The sequence below is a fragment of the Protomyctophum bolini genome (assembly GCF_963924005.1).
Source record: "Protomyctophum bolini genome assembly, chromosome: 2".
Classification (NCBI taxonomy): Eukaryota; Metazoa; Chordata; class Actinopteri; order Myctophiformes; family Myctophidae; genus Protomyctophum; species Protomyctophum bolini.
The window spans coordinates 13980391-14000724 of NC_137863.1; the positions used below are offsets into that span (position 1 = coordinate 13980391).

At 43.7% G+C, this 20334-nt stretch overlaps 1 protein-coding gene across 1 annotated transcript in view; it reads right to left on the reverse strand.

Moving 5' to 3' along the window:
- cdk18 (cyclin dependent kinase 18) overlaps positions 1-20334 on the reverse strand; it is a 42234-nt gene that overhangs the window by 14607 nt on the left and 7293 nt on the right. The window contains exons 2-8 of the mRNA XM_080786019.1: positions 11619-11749; positions 4695-4828; positions 3875-4006; positions 3367-3423; positions 1361-1475; positions 624-718; positions 451-513 (exon numbers count right to left, since the gene is read on the reverse strand). Of these exons, the coding sequence (XP_080642145.1) occupies positions 451-513; positions 624-718; positions 1361-1475; positions 3367-3423; positions 3875-4006; positions 4695-4828; positions 11619-11749 (727 nt within the window). The remainder of the gene's footprint in view (positions 1-450; positions 514-623; positions 719-1360; positions 1476-3366; positions 3424-3874; positions 4007-4694; positions 4829-11618; positions 11750-20334) is intronic.

Consider the following 20334-nt stretch of genomic DNA (forward strand, 5'->3'; position numbering starts at 1 on the left):
AATACATACTATTTAGTATGGTTACAACGGGACGGGTTGCTTAAAACCTGGTTTGTTAATTATTTTAGGATTGACAAGTATACTGTAAATGTTTGAAATGTTTTCTGGGTTACATGTTCACTAGTTGTGTATGTGAATGTTTGGGGGAAACCTGTCTCTAGACAGATGGTATGGGCCACTAGTGAGAGGCCTGAGTTGGACTTCATGTAGTCAGTCCATGGTGAGACATGAGAGGAAGAGGGGCACAATGCGGGAAGCTCTGCCCTAGGACAGTGTATAGGGACTGGTAATGTCCACACTGGATGCTTGAATTTAAGCATTTAATTTTTGGAAACCTTTGATGAAATAAACTTTTGGCAACGATGGAGATCTTTTGGTATGTCATTTTTCTGTGCACCTAGCCCTCATCAAACGGACTCATTTACAGTGTTTAAAAAATGTTATGCTCACCTTGACGTTGTTCATGCTCATGAGATTTCCACAGTTGTCCAAGTACTGTTTGAGGTCACTGTCCTAAAGAGACACATATAAATAGTGTAACTGTCAGGTATTCCACTGAAGCAAATCCACTGAAGTAACACAATAAATGTATGTTCTACCTGTCAGTGTGTGGACTTACTCACCAGATACTCAAAGACCAGAGTGAGGGAACGCTCTGTGTGAATGATGTCGTGGAGAGTGACAATGTTTGCATGCTTCAGGTTCTTCAGTAGAGACACTACAGACATACAGAGGACACATTGGCAAGGACACAGTGAAGAAGAGGAGACACGGGAGGAAGTCACTGTTGGGACAGGACTCCATCCTAGACCAGCTAAGGGCGTGTATACTGTATATAGGTCTTACCTACTCTAACTCATCCTACAGCTCCTTCTCAAAAATCTGAATATTGTGCAAATGTTTATTTTCTTCCGTAATATAATGTGAAACTTTCATATATTATTCTCAATTCATCGTGCATACAATGTTTAATTATATATTTAAAAAGCTTGTACTGCATACATTAACATACTTTCTGGATTTTTATTATGGCCTATTTTGAGCTGTATGCCATAATCATCAAGATGAAAAAACAAAAACAGGTTTTAAATACTTCACTTTATGCGCAATGACTATAAGAAAGTTTCACTTTTTGAATTATACTACGGAAGAAATATTAAAAAACATTTTAAAAAACTGCAAAAAATGGCAAAGAAGTTTAGGGATAAGGGTTAAGGCGGCGAGCAAGATAGGGCCCAATGACTACAAGTATTGAAGTATTGAGAAGAAGAAATGATCTACAACACTTATGGACTACAACCACTGGAGGTCATCACTCTCATACACTCCAGACCGGAGGATAGCGTGTGTGGTTTTGTACCCTCTCTGATAGCGGTGCAGGGTGCCCCCTCGTCGTGTTCTAGACGAATCTCCTTCAATGCCACCAGGTTCTCCGTCAGTTTGCTCCGCCCTTTGAACACTGTGGCATACGTCCCCTACAACATACACACACCAACACACAGACATGCACGTCGCACGAACATATTATGCAATGCGTGCGTAGTGTACACAATACATAATTATGCATGGGCATGTACACAAAACCATGCAGGGTCACGTTGACACGTTCTGATGATCTTTGACTGCATGTTGTGAAAGGAGTTGACATGGCTTCTTGTTAAACCATTCATATGCCACAAGGCATGTCTGCTTCAATAAATGTATGACATCATAACCAGCAAGCACTTTGTCCTCTGGTAGAAACAGGAAATAGTTCCTATTGTCTAATTTATACTCCAACTCCATAGTATAACAGTGCTGCTGTTGCCAATTTTAATCATTTTCCCCCCGATAATTAGCTGTGTACTGTTAGGTGTTACCGTGTTCATAGCAGGCCTTTTTACAAGCCTGTTTACTTAGGGGCAAAATTAATGCACGTCTTGCTCTCTTTTACCCTAGGAAACCTCAAGAAGTCTCAGGTTATCTGGGACAGTCTACAAAGTAAATAAACAAGATTTGAGGCTTGCAGCAACTCTGAATACTTTTACATCCAGGCTAAAAACTAGTTTCTCTACTGCCTTTTATTTAACGTGCCTTGCCTTATGAGGTACAGGTGTTAGAAAGGTAACAATAATTTGAGTTATAAATCAGTACAGTACAGACTCTGAATGACCTTATAACTAGCAGCACATTTCACTGGAATGCTGAAACTAATTTGATTAAATGATATATCTTTTTTCATCTTGCTGTACGTGCCACCAGAATCCAAACACTAAAGAGGCAGATCATTTCATTCACGATCAATATTAATTCTTTAACCTACCAGCAGCATCACAATAAGATTCATACATATTTTAACTCATCTTGGGGAGCTGTTTAGAAAATGCAAAAATAGATCAACAAGAACACAGTGTGTCCTTCTACACACTGGTTCCATCTACAATGTGTAATCAGATTAACATTATCTCCTCCCATGTAATGCTTTACTGCGTAACACAGGGAGAAGTAGAGCTTCTAAAACCACAAGCCGCAAGCTATGTTGGTAGAATATAAAATTAGCTCATTCATAGTCACCATTCCACCACCATGCCCAATAGCTGATGCTGTGCCTTGTGACTGTGGCCAATGCAGAGAGCGTCTGTTACTAATCGCTAAGACTCTTAAGTCATGAAAAACCCCCACTGCATTAATTCTCTCTGGAGAGATCTATGATCATTTAGCTGGCGTCTAGCTGTGTGATGAGATTTGAGAAGACGTCTGCATCCAATCTTCTCACAGCAGCAGGACTGAGCAGAGTTAGAGTACCGCCCAGTTAAGGTGGACTGTTTCAACAATCTTACCAACCTAAGTGACCAGAACTGATTCAAGGAGAATAACGTCAATACTAAATATACTATATTCTATTGACATTACTCTCCTTGTACAGTATACTCTCCTTGTATACTATATATTCAATATACAGTATGGCCATAAAAAACAGAACAGAACAGAGCCTTAAGCCATGATGCTGTCTGCGTTGTTATTTGATCAGGTGTTTAGCATCTCAGACAGGCTAGACTCACACTGCTCCTGCTAAGTCAAAGTTAAATGGACAGACGAGCGTAGAAATGGTCAATTCAATCACTACACTGCTCCTTTCTGGCCCCAAGTTACTGCTGGCCTGCTGTTGTGACATGGACACTCATCACTGGATTGCCATTGCTTACAACGGTTAATGCTTACAGTAGATACTGTACAGCACCGTGCTTGGGCCACTTGATGCAATCATTGTACAAAGACCACTCTCAACAGCAAGGACATTTTACAATGTGTAATTCAGTTTCTGTCATTCCAGATGGCTGACAGCCTGGATCTGTGTATTGTATACTCAATGTGAGAGACACGTACCTCACCCAGTTTGCCCAGCTTTACATACGTCTCCAATTTCCCAAAGCCTATGTCAGACTGAGGAGAAAATAAATAGAACAATCAGCTTCCTGCCATATCCAGCCTTATGGTTCTCTTGTCTGTCACAGTCATGCATTCACACAAAATGAAATATGTCTATAGCAATATCAGCATATGTATTTCCATAGCAATATTGTTAAACTACAAATGTGTTGTAAATAAAAGGCAGGAAATAGGCTTGTAAAGTTTATATTTGTGAGAAGGTCTCAAGAAAAGTCAAATGCAGGTTTAGAGAACTACATTCAAGATCCATTCATCTTTTTTCCAAGCCAGTGTTTGTAAATTATATTTCTACATTGTTCCAAAGTTTAAGGGCACCAGTCAGCAACCAACCATTTATATTTAGCCTCTGCTTTGTAACAGTCAAAAAGTGTAAACCTAGTGTATGACTACACCTCTGTATGTGGACAATTACGGTACATATATTGACTGTATAATTGCCACTGACCAGTGAGGCACGTCGAGACATGCGGCTGAGAGGTTTGCAGGGGGGAGAGTCCTCACTCTCTAGCTGTAGTTTCTTGAGGAACTCTGGAGGCAGACCAAGAGGCATCTCCAAGGGCATGTGCTTACTGACATCCTACAGCATGTGCAACAAACAAAACAACACAACGTTAGCCAGGTTACAATTAAGCGTGGGCTGCGTGGTCGAGGTATACCTTATGGGAGGCCGTGACACCATATGCACTTTATGTTGTGGCATCTGCAGTCTTTTAAAGTACCACATTTTTCCAGAGTGACTAAATAACATTTCCAACAAGATACACTCAACTGTCTGGACTTTGGGCCTTGTGAAGTATGAGAAAGACAGAGAAGTGATTCATGATCTTTCCACAGGGACACTTATAGAAAAGGCGGAACAGTGAATTAACTCTCGGTGTGTCTGGTACTGTAGGATGGTGATTCATGGCTCCTACAAAGGCCATCCTAGTTAGTTGGGAGGAGGAGGACTTGTTGTTTTAATGCATGTGGATGTGACCTGGCAATGTATTTGCCTTTCTTTGTGTTGGTTTTCAAGATCAAATCTAACTCGCTTCAATATTATTATTTCTTAATTTCCCTTTTGTCTTTTGCAGAGTGTTGTCTTTGCTCATTAACATGTAGATCTTCAATTCACATCAACGTATGCTAAAGATGGAGCATGCACAATACAAGTGAATTTGCGCGCACGCACCCGCGCACCCCCCACACACACACACACACACACACACACACACACACACACACACACACACACACACACACACACACACACACACACACACAACCTGCATGGAGAAGCGCCGATGCTGGGCCTTGCTGCGGAAGTGTAGAGAGGGGGAGTGGGACCCTGGGGCAGCTGGTTCAGGGCTCACTGGACTAGCATCCTGAGACGGAGGGCACAGTGTGTCTGGAGTCAGGCCTGCATGGGGGACACATACAGTACGCAGAGGAACCACAGTTAGAGACAAGTAAAAGAAAGGGAGCTTTAAACTGTAGAATCTGAATCAGTTATATTTGCAATGTCACAGCTTAAAGAAGCTGGGTCGAAATTGTTACATGAGAAGAAAGAGGATAGAGGTACAGTAGAATGAGAGTAGAAGGGAAATAAAAAGTTAATTGAGACAAATAGTACACAGATAATGTGTGCGATAGGAGGTATACATGACGTTTTTCTTTTTTTAGAGATGTAGTTGCTGTATAAATTGGCTATGTTTTAATTGATTCCATCCATATCCATGGATGGCATATTTGTCTAGGCTAAAGGTCAATAAAGTTATTTTAACAGTTTTGTTGTTGCTATTTAGTGCTATTTATTGGTGTAAAAATGTGGTAATTGTGTACATGTAGTGAACACGGTGTTGTGAGTAGTGGGTATATATGATTCATGCGAGTTGATGAGAATAGAGAGTGGTATATATGCAGTAATAACTAATTACTAAATTAGATATCATTTATTAGATTAGTTATTAGTTATTAGATCACATATGTTATTAGATTAGTAATGTAATGTAATTTGGAAAAATAAATCAAGATTGTATATTATTGTCATGCTGTAGGCCAGGGGTGCCCAAAAGGTAGATTGTGATCTACCAGTAGATCACAAAGGGTGTGCAGGTACGGTAGATCACATGACATGACCCTAAACAATATATGCCACTTGAATTAAGGTGACTTCAAATCATCCTGTCAGCTCAAACCCACAATGAAATGCTTTGTTTTCAAGAGTGTTGCGCACAAACAAAACAAAACGGTACCAATTCCAATTTCCCCCTCTATATCTCATTCTGAGTGTGTTGGTCTTATATGTAACGCCAGCACCGCTATTCAGAAGCCCCTTCAGGTACATTTTTTAACTTTTCAGATATGGGATAATATTTTGGTGGGTAGATCTTGTTTTGTTGGTCATTTTTAAAGTAGCTCTCAAGTCAAAAAAGTGTGGGCACCCCTGCTGTAGGCTCATAAAAAGGTTCCCTTGGCAGCAATCTGTTACACGTAGCAGTGGTGGTAAAAAGCATAATGTTAGTGGCAACATTATAATATATGACCAGCTCAGTGGCCTTGTGGTAAAGAGTGTCCACCCTGAGGGTTTGATCCCCGGCCGGGTCATACGACTCTGAAATATGGGACCCAGTGCATCCCTGCTTGTCACTTAGCACCAAAAATATCACAGGTGTGCATTAATGACGATAAAGAAGTGTAATATTGCAATTATACAACAGTTACCCTTAAAACTAAGATAATCGCCGACAAATATTATTTTTTCAATGGCAGATACGACCACAAATGTCCCAAGAAACTAGCTAGCCTAGCCAACGAGTCTGCTGCGCTCTGAAAGAAAAGCACGGCTGAATTCTTTGTTCTGATTAGCCGTGCCATTATCGTGGTTTAAGCACAGCTAGAAAGCTCTTTCAACCAATCAGATTGCTTCCTCGAAACGACCTGTTGTATAATTGTACATCATGTCCAGGGGGTGTACATCTTGTGCAGTATAGACATTTTGATTTCAGGGGGACACAAAATTCAAAGGCAATGACAAAGATATGCCTATGTTGATGAATGAACGTAATTTGTCGCTATGCATCCAGGTAGTAGCAGCAAAAGCAACGTGTGTGAGGTAGCTAAAATACTGGCATTGCTCAATAAAAAAAGAGAAGAAGCCTCAAGAGTTTCACATTTGTTTATTGCGCTGTGCCTGTGGGCATTTGAAATGCATTGGCGAGCAGACATCCCGCTGTGGGCAGGTTTGGTGAGACACAAATGCTTATGTGGTGGGTTCAATGCGAGACACGCGTGGTAGCATACACACACACACACACACACACACACACACACACACTGTTAGTACTGGCTGGCACAACAGAGACATGGGGGTTGGGGAGGAGCAGTCACTTTGAAAGTCATACACACACACGCTCCTGCTAAAGTAATCAAATAAGCAGCGCAACTTTAGTAAAGTTGAAAGTACTAGAAAGTAAGGCAAGCAAATTAAATAATTAGCTGTTGCTGCTGCTCAAACCAAGCGTTGATTCTCGTATGTGTGTCAAATTGTGCGTCTGAAAGGACTGTGATGTTTTTGTGCAGCAGACAGTGATGTGTTTATATAACATACAGCCTACAGTGTGTTTGGACAACAGAGCGGGTTAAAAAGGTGAAATTGTGTCCGTGATTGATCTGTTCGTTATTGTTCCTTGAACAGAGCGGCGAGAGCGCATAGCCAATTGTCCATGTCCACCATTATTTGTTTTTTACAAAGTACCAATTGATTTCAAAGTGATGTCCTGTCCGGCTGCGTTGTGTTGTTTTCGTCGTTGGAACAGCGTGACTGTCCGTGTCCTCCACGTATGTGCTATGTACTGTAACTGGAAGTGTGACGCATAGCCTATCACATAAGAGCATTCCCGGGGGGGCGCATGGCAAAGGTGTTAAGCAATATTGTAGATGCATACAAATACAATACAAAGCACAGAAAATATGATAGTTGCAAGCATGAAATGTTTATTGTATTTCCCATGGCATGCATTATATTTGTGCAAAGTTTGGAGGCAATTGCACAACCGGTGTGCCAATAAGAGACGAACCAAACGGATAAACGACATACGCCTGGTCTAAGTTAGCCTCTGAACTAGAATGGCTTACAGCAGAAGAATCACCAGTGAAAGTGTCTCTCATTGTCTTACATCCAACTAGAGTAATTTCCCCCTCAGTAGAAGACGCCCTATAGTTCTAAAGAACGAATGGTTTACACGGCTAGTGCAAATGCACTAGACAAATTCTACATTTGTGCAAATAATGCCCCAACAACAAAAAAGAGGAAACCATAGCAAACCCATCTGTAATGACAGCTATCAGGAGCATGGCTTTCAGCTGCTTGGTCTCCTTAGCCTGGCCTCACAAAACTCTGTACATGAGGATTAGTTATGGATGCTGTGATCAATTAATTTACTAACATAACAGCATGGCAGTGTTTCAATGTGGGCCAGGGCTTCCCTTTAGGCTGGGAGGCAGCAAGTGGGAGAGCACAGGGAGAGGATAACAGGGATGGCCTTTGTACATGCCTCGTGTAGTGTTCATGTTTGATGTCCTTCTGAGCACTGTGTGGTGGTTTAGTGTGTGGCTTCAGTTATGGTTTGATCCTCAATAGAGTGCACCATTCTGGTCAGGTATGGTGATTGTGAGTTTGAAGTGTCACGGGTGCTGTCAGCGTTACCAACAAGCAACGTACCTATCAGTACTTGCATGTGTGTAGTGTGCATGTATGTGCATATGTGTATGTGTGTGTGTGTGTGTGTGTGTGTGTGTGTGTGTGTGTGTGTGTGTGTGTGTGTGTGTGTGTGTGTGTGTGGTCATTCATTCCCCCTGAGGTGTTTGATGTAGAAAGCTAAGAGCTCGTTAATGCCTGGTTTCCATGGTGACTAACCCTCCCCAGTCGGTCCCTATATCTTTACTCTAGAATACCCCCAAACGCACACACGCACGTACGTACGCATGCACGCACGCACACACGCACGCACGCACGCACGCACACACGCACGCACGCTATAAAAATCCACAGGTGTCAGAGACAATAAAGAAATTGCTGGGAGAACACAGGCAGAGGGAGACCGGTGTAGACATCTCCAGTTGTAAACTGGCTGAATGCATTTAGTACAGTAGGTCACTCTCAGAGAGAGAAGCAGAATAAAAGGATTTGTTGGATTCATCATTTGAATATCACAGCCGTCAGCTGTGGCACATTCTTTGATCTCCTGATGGTAATTATGGTGAGAAAGCAGATTTGAGTTGCATGTGCTCACATGCACAGGCACATGACCGTGTGTGTGTGTGTGTGTGTGTGTGTGTGTGTGTGTGTGTGTGTGTGTGTGTGTGTGTGTGTGTGTGTTGTGGACAGGACTCTTTAGCCACCTAAGAACCGTTATCGTGTGTATGTCATATTACTATTAGGGTTGTCCCCATCCGATCACGTCATCGGGGCCGATCAATCGGGGCCGATCAAGTCATTTACAAATGATTGGAATCGGATCTTGAGAAAAACAATGTGATTGGATCATAGTATCAATATTATATCCATATCATGATATTAGTCTGGAGATTGTCTGTGATTTTGGATATTGTACTATTGTGATATGGCATAAAGTGTTCTATAAAAATATATATCGGGAATAATCGCTATCGGCAGATACTCAAAATCGAATTATCGGAATCGGATCGCGAGCAAAGAAAATTGATCGCGACATCCCTAATTACTATACTTAGTTGATTTAAAATTACCATACTTCATAACACTTAACCTAAACCCATTTGCTAAATTCCTAGCCTACTAACCAGTGCCATGAACCTCACCTAATCCTAAAATATCCCCATTATGTTCTTCACAGAGGCATGCACGACACGTGCACAGAGAGAGAGAGAGAGAGAGAGAGAGAGAGAGAGAGAGAGAGAGAGAGAGAGAGAGAGAGAGACTCTACTGGCAACGTCTACTGGGTGTGAGATCTATTTCCAGATACCAAGTGATAAGGTCTGTGCTGCTAGTCTCGTCTGTTTTCCATACAGTATGTTTCGCAGCTAGCTGCCTACAATTCTCTCCTCCCCACTATCAACATCCATCCATCTTGTTCTCAACAAGAGGAGACGATGGATGAATATGAAGCTAATGACAATGAGACTAGATGGAGGATAAGAGGATTACTGCAGGTGTTAGAGACAAGACTACCCCCCCCCCCCACCCCCCCTAAAACATGATCATCAGTTACTATACTATAGGAGGAAGATTTTTTTTCAAAACAATGTGTACAGGAAGTGTTAAATGATGTTTTTATGTGGCCACAACCACCAGTTCATTAAGTATACCTGGTTTTCACATTAGCACCACCCACCTCGCCCATAGCTGTTGTTGTATGATAATGGAGGGGATGATTTCACGATGACACTAAAGTGGTGTATTTCGATTGAGCACACATATACAGTACACAGGGAAGACATATTTATAGATATAGAAGATATATTTATAACCACACCTGGGGGTCTATGAGAGTAATGTTAACTCCACAGACGCATACAAAACAGAAAAATCATTCCTGCACAACCTCACCCTCTTGTAAGGTCACTTGTAAAAATGAAGGAAATAAAATCTGTAAAATTTGTTTCAGCCTATATGACCTTCATCAATCAACAGTGGTGGTGGGCTCCCAGGACACACGCATGCACGGACGGACGCATACACAGATTTGTTGTGCTTGGCATTTGTGGGTTATAACTTATACACTGGAATCCTGAAGCGCGCTATTCCGACGCATTACTAACCTTGTACCTAACCTAACCCTAACGCTAGCCGCAGTGCACACAGAAGCCACATAGTCGAAATGGTGGTGTGTCGGAATGCCACTCTGTTCCCACATTTGTGATACCTTATCTGATTTACCGTAAGTTGTTAGTTGATTGATTAATATCCAAGAAGTACAGTAGCTTGTTTATCTGTGTGTGTGTGTGTGTGTGTGTGTGTGTGTGTGTGTGTGTGTGTGTGTGTGTGTGGTAAATGGTGCATTTATATAGCGCCTTTATCCAAGGCGGTTTACAGAGATTGTGCATTACATTCACCCATACACACACACATTCATTCACACACTGATGCCAGCGGAAATGCCATGCAAGGCACCAACCTGCACATCGGGAGCAATTAGGGGTTCAGACTCTTTCGTGCGTGCGTGCATGCGTGCACACTCTTCTCCTACATGTGCCTACCATGTGTGTGTTTTGTATTGTAAGCCGAGGTATGTGTGCGCAGTCCTGAGGGAACGCTAGTGACTTCATTGTGTTCAGTGAACTGAGGCTGATTGACATTTATTTTCTTTGAGAGTTTGATGCAGCTGCTCACGGACTGAAATAGACACAAAACCACCAGCAGAATCCAGGCTGATACAAAGTCTGCTGTTACAAGGAGCTAATCTCACCTGAGGATCACACAGCGATACCCCTGTCTGTCTGACTCATTTCCTCGCCTTGTTAATGAGCTGCAGAAATGTACCGCCGCTGCTCTGAACCAGTAATAGGAGTGTACTGGGAGATAAAGTGTGTGACTACACGTAGTTAGAGATGACATATCTTGACATCAGGCTTAATTATGTAAGTACATGAAGACAACGAGGCTATTCAAATTACACGGTGTGATTTGGAATAAACTTTCTTCATTACCACTTGGTTGTCATTTGTGCTGGTGGAGTAATCCCTCAAGCATTGCAATATAATTGGATGCCACTGCCAGTGCCAGGCTGCATTGCTAAAGCTGGGTCACTGGTTGAAGGCCAGTGGACAGTAATTGCGACTGCAGGTCGCAATTACTATTAAAACGTCAATTTCCTGTCAGTCAGTCACTTATTATCCCCATAGATAGGTCTCGTGACATCACGTGACATCATCAGGGATAGAGATCCCTGATGTCATAGTAAATGTGACGTGCTGTCGCAAATAAGACCTCATCAAACGCTGAACACTAAAGACATTCTTCTTATATGGCCAGTACAGAATTCATTTCATGTTGATCTGACCACCCATGCCAAAGCGCCAGCACTCGCCCAGCAGCCTGCCGTCAATGAGGTGGATCCGTGCTCAGACACAACTCTTAGTGCATTTGAACGTTTGACAAACCCCGCCCATTGTCATCTGGTGATTTTAGAGCAAGGGGCGACCAAGCTGAGTCAGGGACTGGTTCTTACCTTGAGTATGTCGGATGTTAAGCTGGTTTATCTGCTCTGTGAACTCATTCTCCTCAATGGTTTCAGTGCGGGGAACAGATAGAGAGAAACGCCGCTTAAAGTTCTTCATCTTGTTCATTGTGTTGAGAAGCCTGGTGTGAGGGAGGAGAGAGAGAGAGAGAGAGAGAGAGAGAGAGAGAGAAAGAGAGAGAGAGAGAGAGGATAACATTGTCAGAAATCAATCTACAATTTGTGTAAGGCTAGTAGTCAACGCCATGATCCGCCCACCTATAAACCCACCCGCAAGTCCTACTACAAGTCCTACTACCATTCTCAAGTCCTACTACAAGTCCTACTACAAGTCCTACTACAGTACACTACCATCCTCAAGTCCTACTACAAGTCCTACTACAGTACACACCAGGCTTTAAAAATGAACTTTTACTGTAGAACATGATAAAAAAAGAGGCATTGAATAAGGAGTCATAAGGCTGAGCATGCTACATCCCCAGGGACACAGCAGCAGCCTCATCACGTAGCCGAGCGCATGCCTTCAGTGGAACAACAAACAGCGTGCATGGTGGGTGTGCTGGTGCTGCTCTGCTCTGCATGGCCATCCCTGCCATCTGATAATGAGGCAGAGAACAGCGGGGCATCACCTGATGAAAGAGTTCAACTGCTCAAATACATGACATAAACATCACTGATACTGCCGTTTATTACTTCTATCACTCTCCTGCACTGTGCCAATTGCTATTTGTGTGTGTATGCGTGGGTCTGTGCGTGGGTGCATGTGTGCACGTGTGTGGGGTACCTCTCTCTCTCTCTCTCTCTCTCCTCAATGCCGTTACTGCTATTACGGAAGCAAACAGTGGCTTTCTTAATCTCAAATGAAACCTTAATCTCCATTTAATTTCAAAGCTCCTAAACTTGCCGCATCTGTTTCTAAGTTCTTGATCTCTCTCACAGAACAGACAGCTGAATAATAAACAGTTTGTCTTCAAAAAAGAACACGCTGTTCTGTGCCTGTTCTTTAATGTCACCGAAACTCGTTCTGTGCTGTCAGAAAATCTTTTCTCTTTTCAGCCCACATCCTCCTACTGCACATAATACTTGTGAAATGCTGTGGATAAGTGCTTCAATCCTAAAATGGAAACGAAAGATGATGATGATGATGATGATGCTCGTCTACTAAACCCTATATACAGAATCCTATTGAAATGTACTTCTTTTCAGGCAATCCTGAAATCAGGGTTTTTTTTGTATGCTTCTCTGTACACCGTAAAGTACAGCGGTGGTTCAACATAAAACAGACATAATTGAGAGTCGAACGTGTTCATCACATGCACCGGTCGATTTCCATTGGTAGTTAGCAATCATTTTGCACTCACCACTCCATCTCCCCTCCACCCCTCCTGTCCTTCGCTCTAGAGTCTAGGACATTGTTGGGCAATGGGCATTGAACAATCCTCCGTTTACTGTAAATAGGACAGGGACTAATGAGATAGCTCCACCTGGCCTTTGATTGGACCCTCTCGCTATTCACCCTGGCCCCTCAGCTGCCCTCTAGTACGACTTAATTGCACGTGTCGCCAGGGAGATCTAGTCCCTGCCTGGGACTGCATGTGTGCCCTTGTGTGTTGTGTGTCGTGTTTGTGTGTGTGTGTGTGTGTGTGTGTGTGTGTGTGTGTGTGTGTGTGTGTGTGTGTGTGTGTGTGTGTGTGTGTGTGTGTGTTTCTAACGGCGGTGCACCTCATTCATCTTGTTTACAGAAAACAGACTTCTCTCTGTGGATTAGGCTGCCGTCCTGCTGCCTTGATGCTCCCAGACAATTAGAAGCCCTTGGTTGGCCTCAAAGTGTGAGACTATTGACTGGCGCACACACACACACACACACACACACACACACACACGCACACAATGCCTTTGCTCTGGATGTTTCAGTGGATCTCGAAGGGTCTGTCACTTATCTCTTTACACAAAGATACTTTGTCGCTGTAGTGTTCATGTTCTCTTTTCTCTCTCCCTTTCTTCACTGCACTCCTCTCACCCATTCACCTCTAGCAGGGAGGGATGGTACAGTTAGCATTCCTCTATCTATCCCACCATCAACTTTTGCATGTGTAATTACATAAGCCCTATTGTACTGTATACTTTGGCTATTTCTTTAGCCAGTCTACGATCTTAGATATTATAAACTTGTGAGCTCATGGATGAAGGTTACATGCAGTTATGGGAGAGTATGCTGTGTTGTTTTGACTGACCAAATTAATCAAGTGGAAAACTGTATTTTTATTATGGCCAGTCATCCAGAGATTACATGAATAAGCCAGTGCGTACTCATTCAGAATGGGGCCAGCTGATGGGAAAAGATGCAACGCCTTTTTAAATGGGCTTCATGGCTTTTTACAGGTCAGTGGGCGATGGCATCACAAATATGACATGCATATTCAACCACACTTCCTATGTCTAAGGAACTACAGATGACAATTAATTAGCCTATGGCTAACTCTGCACTTCATCTTTAATATTAAAGTGCGTGCGTGCAACACACACTGGATACAGATCACAGGGGAACATATTTTGTCTCCCCCTTTCTTTCTCTCCTTTCATACTGCATTGTCCATTGAAATTAAACGTATGAATGCCACTGAGAGGACATCAAGTGCCTCTAGGGATGGGCATTGGGCAACAACACACAGTAAAATCATCTGTGTTCATTTAAACCCTTTGAGCAAGGGTGGGCAACTGGTGGCCCGGGGGTCAAATGCGGCCCCCACCTTCACTTAATGAGGCATGTTAATAATAATCAGAATACTGATATAGTATTGATTTCAGCTGTTGCAATTCCAAACCCGCTTTAATTACTTCATGACTAGTATTAAATGACTAGTACTTAATGACTAGTATTAAAATGTTATTGTCTTTTTGTGTCCAATGTAGTTATGTTAACAGTTCATAAAGTTAACATAACTAAATGCATTTGAAAATGTCAGAATTCCAATAAAAAAATAGCAAAAAATGATTCAGGTTTTCAATTCAAATAAAGCAAAAATAGCTGATCTACAATCTCGTGTCGCATTGTGATGCGTTTTGAGCTTGTAGACCGGCTATTTTTGCTACGACAGTAATATGCGCTGTGGCCCTCTGGAGTTAGCCTGGCTAATAACCCAGACTCAAATCACACTGTCGCACCGGCAGGCAATTTTTTTGCCAACGGCTACTCTGGAGTGAGTGTGGAAATATATTGGCCCTCGCCATCGTCAAAGTTGCTTGATGGGGAATTGAGTGACGTCTTTGAGTGACGTGACATCCCCGTCTGTGACTGACAGACAGACCAGGCTACAAGCTGTGATCTCCAGCAAGGTCACCAACACATTATCTGTTGCACAGCACTTTATATGCTCTGCTGCACCTGTCTGATGATCAGTGATCAGAGTACTGGGATTCAGTTTGATGGGACAATAAAAATGGCAGGGCGTAGTAGTGCCATGTATGGTGTGCGAACCCATTCTAACCTGAGATCAGATTCTAAAAATGTCTTCTACATCCTGACAATGTTCAGAAAAAGCTATGTTTCTATGTCAGTGGTTCTTCGATTTTTCAAAAATAGCAGACCTACAAGCTCGTAGCGTGCCACTGCTAACACCAAAAGAATGGGTTAAAATGTTTTAAACTGTACGGTGTCCAACCCAAAATTTCTAAATGGAGACCACCTCCAACAACTCCAAATGTGCTAGTTATGAACTACCATGGCTGCTAGTATTCACTGCAATAATCAACTTTCATCTATAACATAGAGCTCAGTCATTAACTTTATATTAAACTATGTAGCTCAATTTAACTTGCTATTTGTTACATGAACCTCAACAACAACAATTGTTACAGTATCTTATCTGTGTGGGCTAGCTTGTTTTGAGTGTGTGTGTCATGTGGTTTTGCAGAAAGACAACTCTGGCCCTGTGGTCACATTACCTTTTGCACCAGCAGTTCACATCCACTAATGTTCATTCAAGTACTGCCTGCACTCGCACACGCACACACACGCACACGCACACACACAGTGATAGGATGAAAAACGGATGTGTTTGCCAATAGGCCGTTAATCCTGATGTAGTAGTTGCCCAGATTCAAATTGTAGAACAGAGGTTGTAGTCTCTTAATTAATCGTGTTTTAAGAACCAGATTAAGATTAGGAGCCATCCGGACCAATCCGTCCTTGGTGGTAAAGCTCATTGAGAGTTTGTAGACCCTCCTTGGTAGGGAGAGAGTCAAATCAGCAACAAGTAGAAAAAGTGCTCCTCAGAGCACAGGTCTTCACCAGGTCACGTCCATGGTCTTCACCAGGTCCACAGGTCTTCACCAGGTCCACAGGTCTTCACCAGGTCCACAGGTCTTCACCAGGTCACGTCCATGGTCTTCACCATGGACGTGACCATAAACACGAAATGGAATGCTGCCCAGGCTAGGTGCACTGTGCACCTAGCCTGGGCAGCATTCCATTTCGTGTTTATGATCCGGTTGGGCGCAGATGGTAACTTTCGTCAATGATTTGTAGTCACCTGGCAGGAAACCACAACCACAACCACCATCCGCTCCAGACCGGTTCACACGGCGATTTTGGAACACAGACCAGGCTTTCCTCCTACTGTAGGTGGTTAGCTGATCACAGACGGACACGCGCATGGACGGACACTCGGACAGTGTGCAAAACAGTCTCTCCCCATGGCTTTGGCGTTCTGCCTGGTGAAGACAATAATTCCAGCTCCAGTTAAATGGTCTAAACTGTGTGGCGAGTCTCCCTCATATGAACATAATGATGCAAGACAAAGATCTGATGAATAGCAGGTTGCCCACCAATTCACCTGTCAGTAAAACAGATCCACAGACGAAACCATAACCACAACACGACTACACACTGCCCTCTTCCACCTATAGGGACGAGGAACTCCAATGGAAGAATTTAGAAATTACAGCTCATACATTTACACCATAGTCCAGTCCAGACTGGACACACAGGACTCAACCCCAGCCTGTGCAGATGTATCTTGTATTATCTCCTCCTCTACTCCATGTACCAAAACTACAAATACTGCAATTTGCCATGCACAGGTCAAGTCCGCTGATGACGACCTCATCGATTATAACGATAGGACAGCCACAGGTAGGGTTGCCAACTCCCAACAATTCAAATAAGGGACACATTATGGAACCAAATGGACACTTACGGGTCCATTTCGTTCCATTTCTATACTCCCAGAGTTAAGGGGGCTATAGCGCCCCTCAAATACAAACATGAAAGTCTATACACTTGGCTGGGAAATGATTTTCGTGCTCTAAAAAAACAAACATATCTCATAGACATGAGCATCGCGCCTGTCACAGACATGCCCAGAGCAAGTTCAGCCAGGAAACCTCAGTGCAGTCACTGCCGGCTCTTAAGCCCCAATCCCCCGCCAGCTCTCAGCGGGTTAATGGGGCTGGTCAAGGTCTCAGGTTCCAACTGGTTAATTGGGCCGCCTCAGCAACACGCTCTCATTCACATGATTCACTCAGCCAATCACATACTCACTCCATCTTCATACCGGCTATTTAAACTGGAAGGGTTTGCACTCCTCCTCCCGCTTGCTTGCTTGCTGCTGCTGATTCTGCTGCGCTGCTGTATGCTAAACTTTGCTGCTCACCCTCCTCCACCCCAGCTACCACGTGTCGTTTTGAATCTACTGTTCAGGTACGGGGGATTCGGAGTCCCTATGGTCAGGACTGATGCGCTTGATCTGAGTACCTAAAAAGCAGATCCAATACATCGCCAAACCATAATAAATATATTGCTAATTTTATATTCAATAAATAACTGGGAACTGGGATGCATACGGGCTGGCTCAGAGTTACCCAAATCCCTAGCCTCAGAATACCATCTGGAGCTCCTACGAGTAGGAGGCAGGCTCCGCAGATGCCGTGATTTGGACTATCAGGTGATCCACCCAATCTTGTTACCACCGTCCCATCCCTATACGAAACTGCTCATTCAACAGTACGACGAAGACCTAGGACACCCGGGAACAGAACGAGTGTAACTCACTGAAATACAAAGGAAGTATTGGATACCGAGAGGCAGAGAGGCAGAGAAAAGGCACCAAGTCAACTGCTTCCGGTGCCAAAGGTGGAGGGGCAAGACCTCCCTGAATCCAACCTAATATTGGTGGAACCGCCCTTCTACTCGGCTGGCATGGATTGCTTCGGACCGCTTACCGTGAAGAGTGGCAGGAGGATTGAAAAGCGGTGGGGCATCATATTCAAGTGCCTCACGACTCGAGCTATCCACATAGAGCTCCTGACCAATATGACTGCGGACTCATTCCTGATGTCACTCCGTCGTTTCGTGGCACGCAGAGGCAAGCCTTTCGAATCCGGTGTGAACGAGGCACGAACTTCGTCGGAGGAAGTAGAGAGCTGAAAGAAGCCTTTGAACATCTGAGGCCTGAACTCAGGACAAAGATGCCCCCCCCTGCAAATCGATTTTGGTGGGGCCTGGGAAAGAAAGATGAGAACTGTTAAAACGATTCTTCGGGTGATAGGGACACAAACCGTCCCTGAAGAAATACTAGTGACAATGCTGATCGAGATGGAAGATATCTTGAATTCCAGGCCTCTGGGCTACGTCTCTTCAGACGCGGCAGACCCGACCCAGTGACACCAAATCACCTTCTCATGGGCCGGCCCGATGCCTCGATGCCACAAGTCATCTACCCTGAAGTCGAACTGCTCAGCCACAGAAGATGGCGACATTCTCAGGTCCTAGCCGACCAATTCAGGAAACGCTACGTGCGTTACTTCCTGTCGTCCCTACAAACACGCAGGTGGATCGCAGAACGAGAGAATATCGCCATCGGAACCTATGTCCTGGTCATGGATCCCCAGCTCCCCAGAGAATTCTGGCAAATAGGCAAAAGGAGGTTCTGCCAGCCCAGGGAAAGACGGCCGCGTGAGAACAGCCATGGTGCAAAATAGACAATCGCACCTCGAGGACAAATCGCACCTCGAGGACAAACCACACCGCAGAACTCGTTGCCGTGAGTAGCATAGTTGGTGAACCCAAGTACTTCGTTCACTGGGGGGAGTACGTTCCCACGACAACGGGTAACAGCATGATGTCATGGCAGTGACATTGTTTGTTTATGACTATAAATAGAGCCTAGGTATGAAGATTAGGGGCAGATAGAATTGGAAAGTAATTCATAGCGAGTAATATCAATAACATCAAACTACTTCTACCCTCAAGACACGTACTAGCCCATTGCGTCTCGGCTCCATATAGTCAGACTTTTAAAATCTTGGTTAAAAAACTCATCTTTTCACCATGATCATAACGGGACGAAAAGCTGTATAGCGCCCCTCATAAAAGGTTTTAGAACCATTGGCCTACTGACTGTGAATACTAGTATATGTAGTGGGATGGGACCATTACTTTACTTCCACTGTTTTTTTTTACTGCACACTCTGTGGTGAGAGGCACATGATGACCCGTTTCACCCTGTTCTCGTCCTCTGTTCACTGAGGTCTTAATAGAAATGACCTTTTGTTTCTCCCTGACTCCCTCTCTTCTCACCAGCGGTGGAGATGCATCGCGACTCTTCGCGAGACAACAGACACTGCTTTCTCTGCACTGACCTATAACTTATACATTAACTTCCCTCTCTCTCTCTCTCTCTCCGTCATCACTCTGTCTTTTTACACCTCCAATGGTGATAGCCATGGTGTTGTTTTATGTCCATCCATCCGTTTAGCTTTTATTTTCATATTTCCAGACTGAAATTGCAAAAAAAAAAAAGATGTATCAAAAACGTCCTTTCCCTCCATCTCTTTATCTCTCATTCTACCCCTATGCGTGTGAACAGTAGGGCTACTGTACAGCATGGGCCACCCCGCACAGTGGGGTCAACAGTAGACTGGCCAATTGTATCCCAGGCCATGCTGGATTATGTAATGGGGAAGGGAATGTCATGGTTGTTTTGTTAGGAGATGAGACATTTTCTTTTCGAAAGTATTTCTTTCATCAGATGCATTTGTGTGACCTTTGATTTCATGTTCATGCAACCCAAATCCAAGCGTATTAAGGTGGTTGCACACCGGTGCGTTTTTTCGCTGCGCTTTGCGGATTCGAAGGTAGTAGGCTATCAGTAGCTGACAGCCTGTCACAACACCCCACTAGACCCCACTATAGACAGCTGCGGTAAACGCATAAAATCGACCGCGGTCTGAAACATCTTTACAGGCGAAGCATTCTGCGGCACTGTGCAAGCGTGATTGACATAAAGTGGGGCTGATACAATTGTTGTTCTACAAGTTCCACGTTCAATAAACATATGTAAGTCTGACTTACAGTGTGTGTGTGTGTGTGTGTGTGTGTGTGTGTGTGTGTGTGTGTGCGACTGTGCGTGCGCGCGTGCTGTCCGTGCGTGTGCCGTGTGCGTTACTGCGTGCATGCGTGCGTGTGTGTCTTTCTCTTTCCTAGTTTCCAAGACGTGTATCACTCTTGATACAGTAAATGTCTATCATTATTCCAGAGCAGCAGACTGGAAGCCTAGCCATGTTTTTATTTTCAACCTGCCCACAGCAATATGAGGCAAAGTGCTGCAATCACTCACTGTCTGTGTATTGAGGAACAAAATAACTCCACAAATGACATCTCATGAAGCCTATTAGGAAGGATCAGGCTGTCCTGAAGAGATTATTC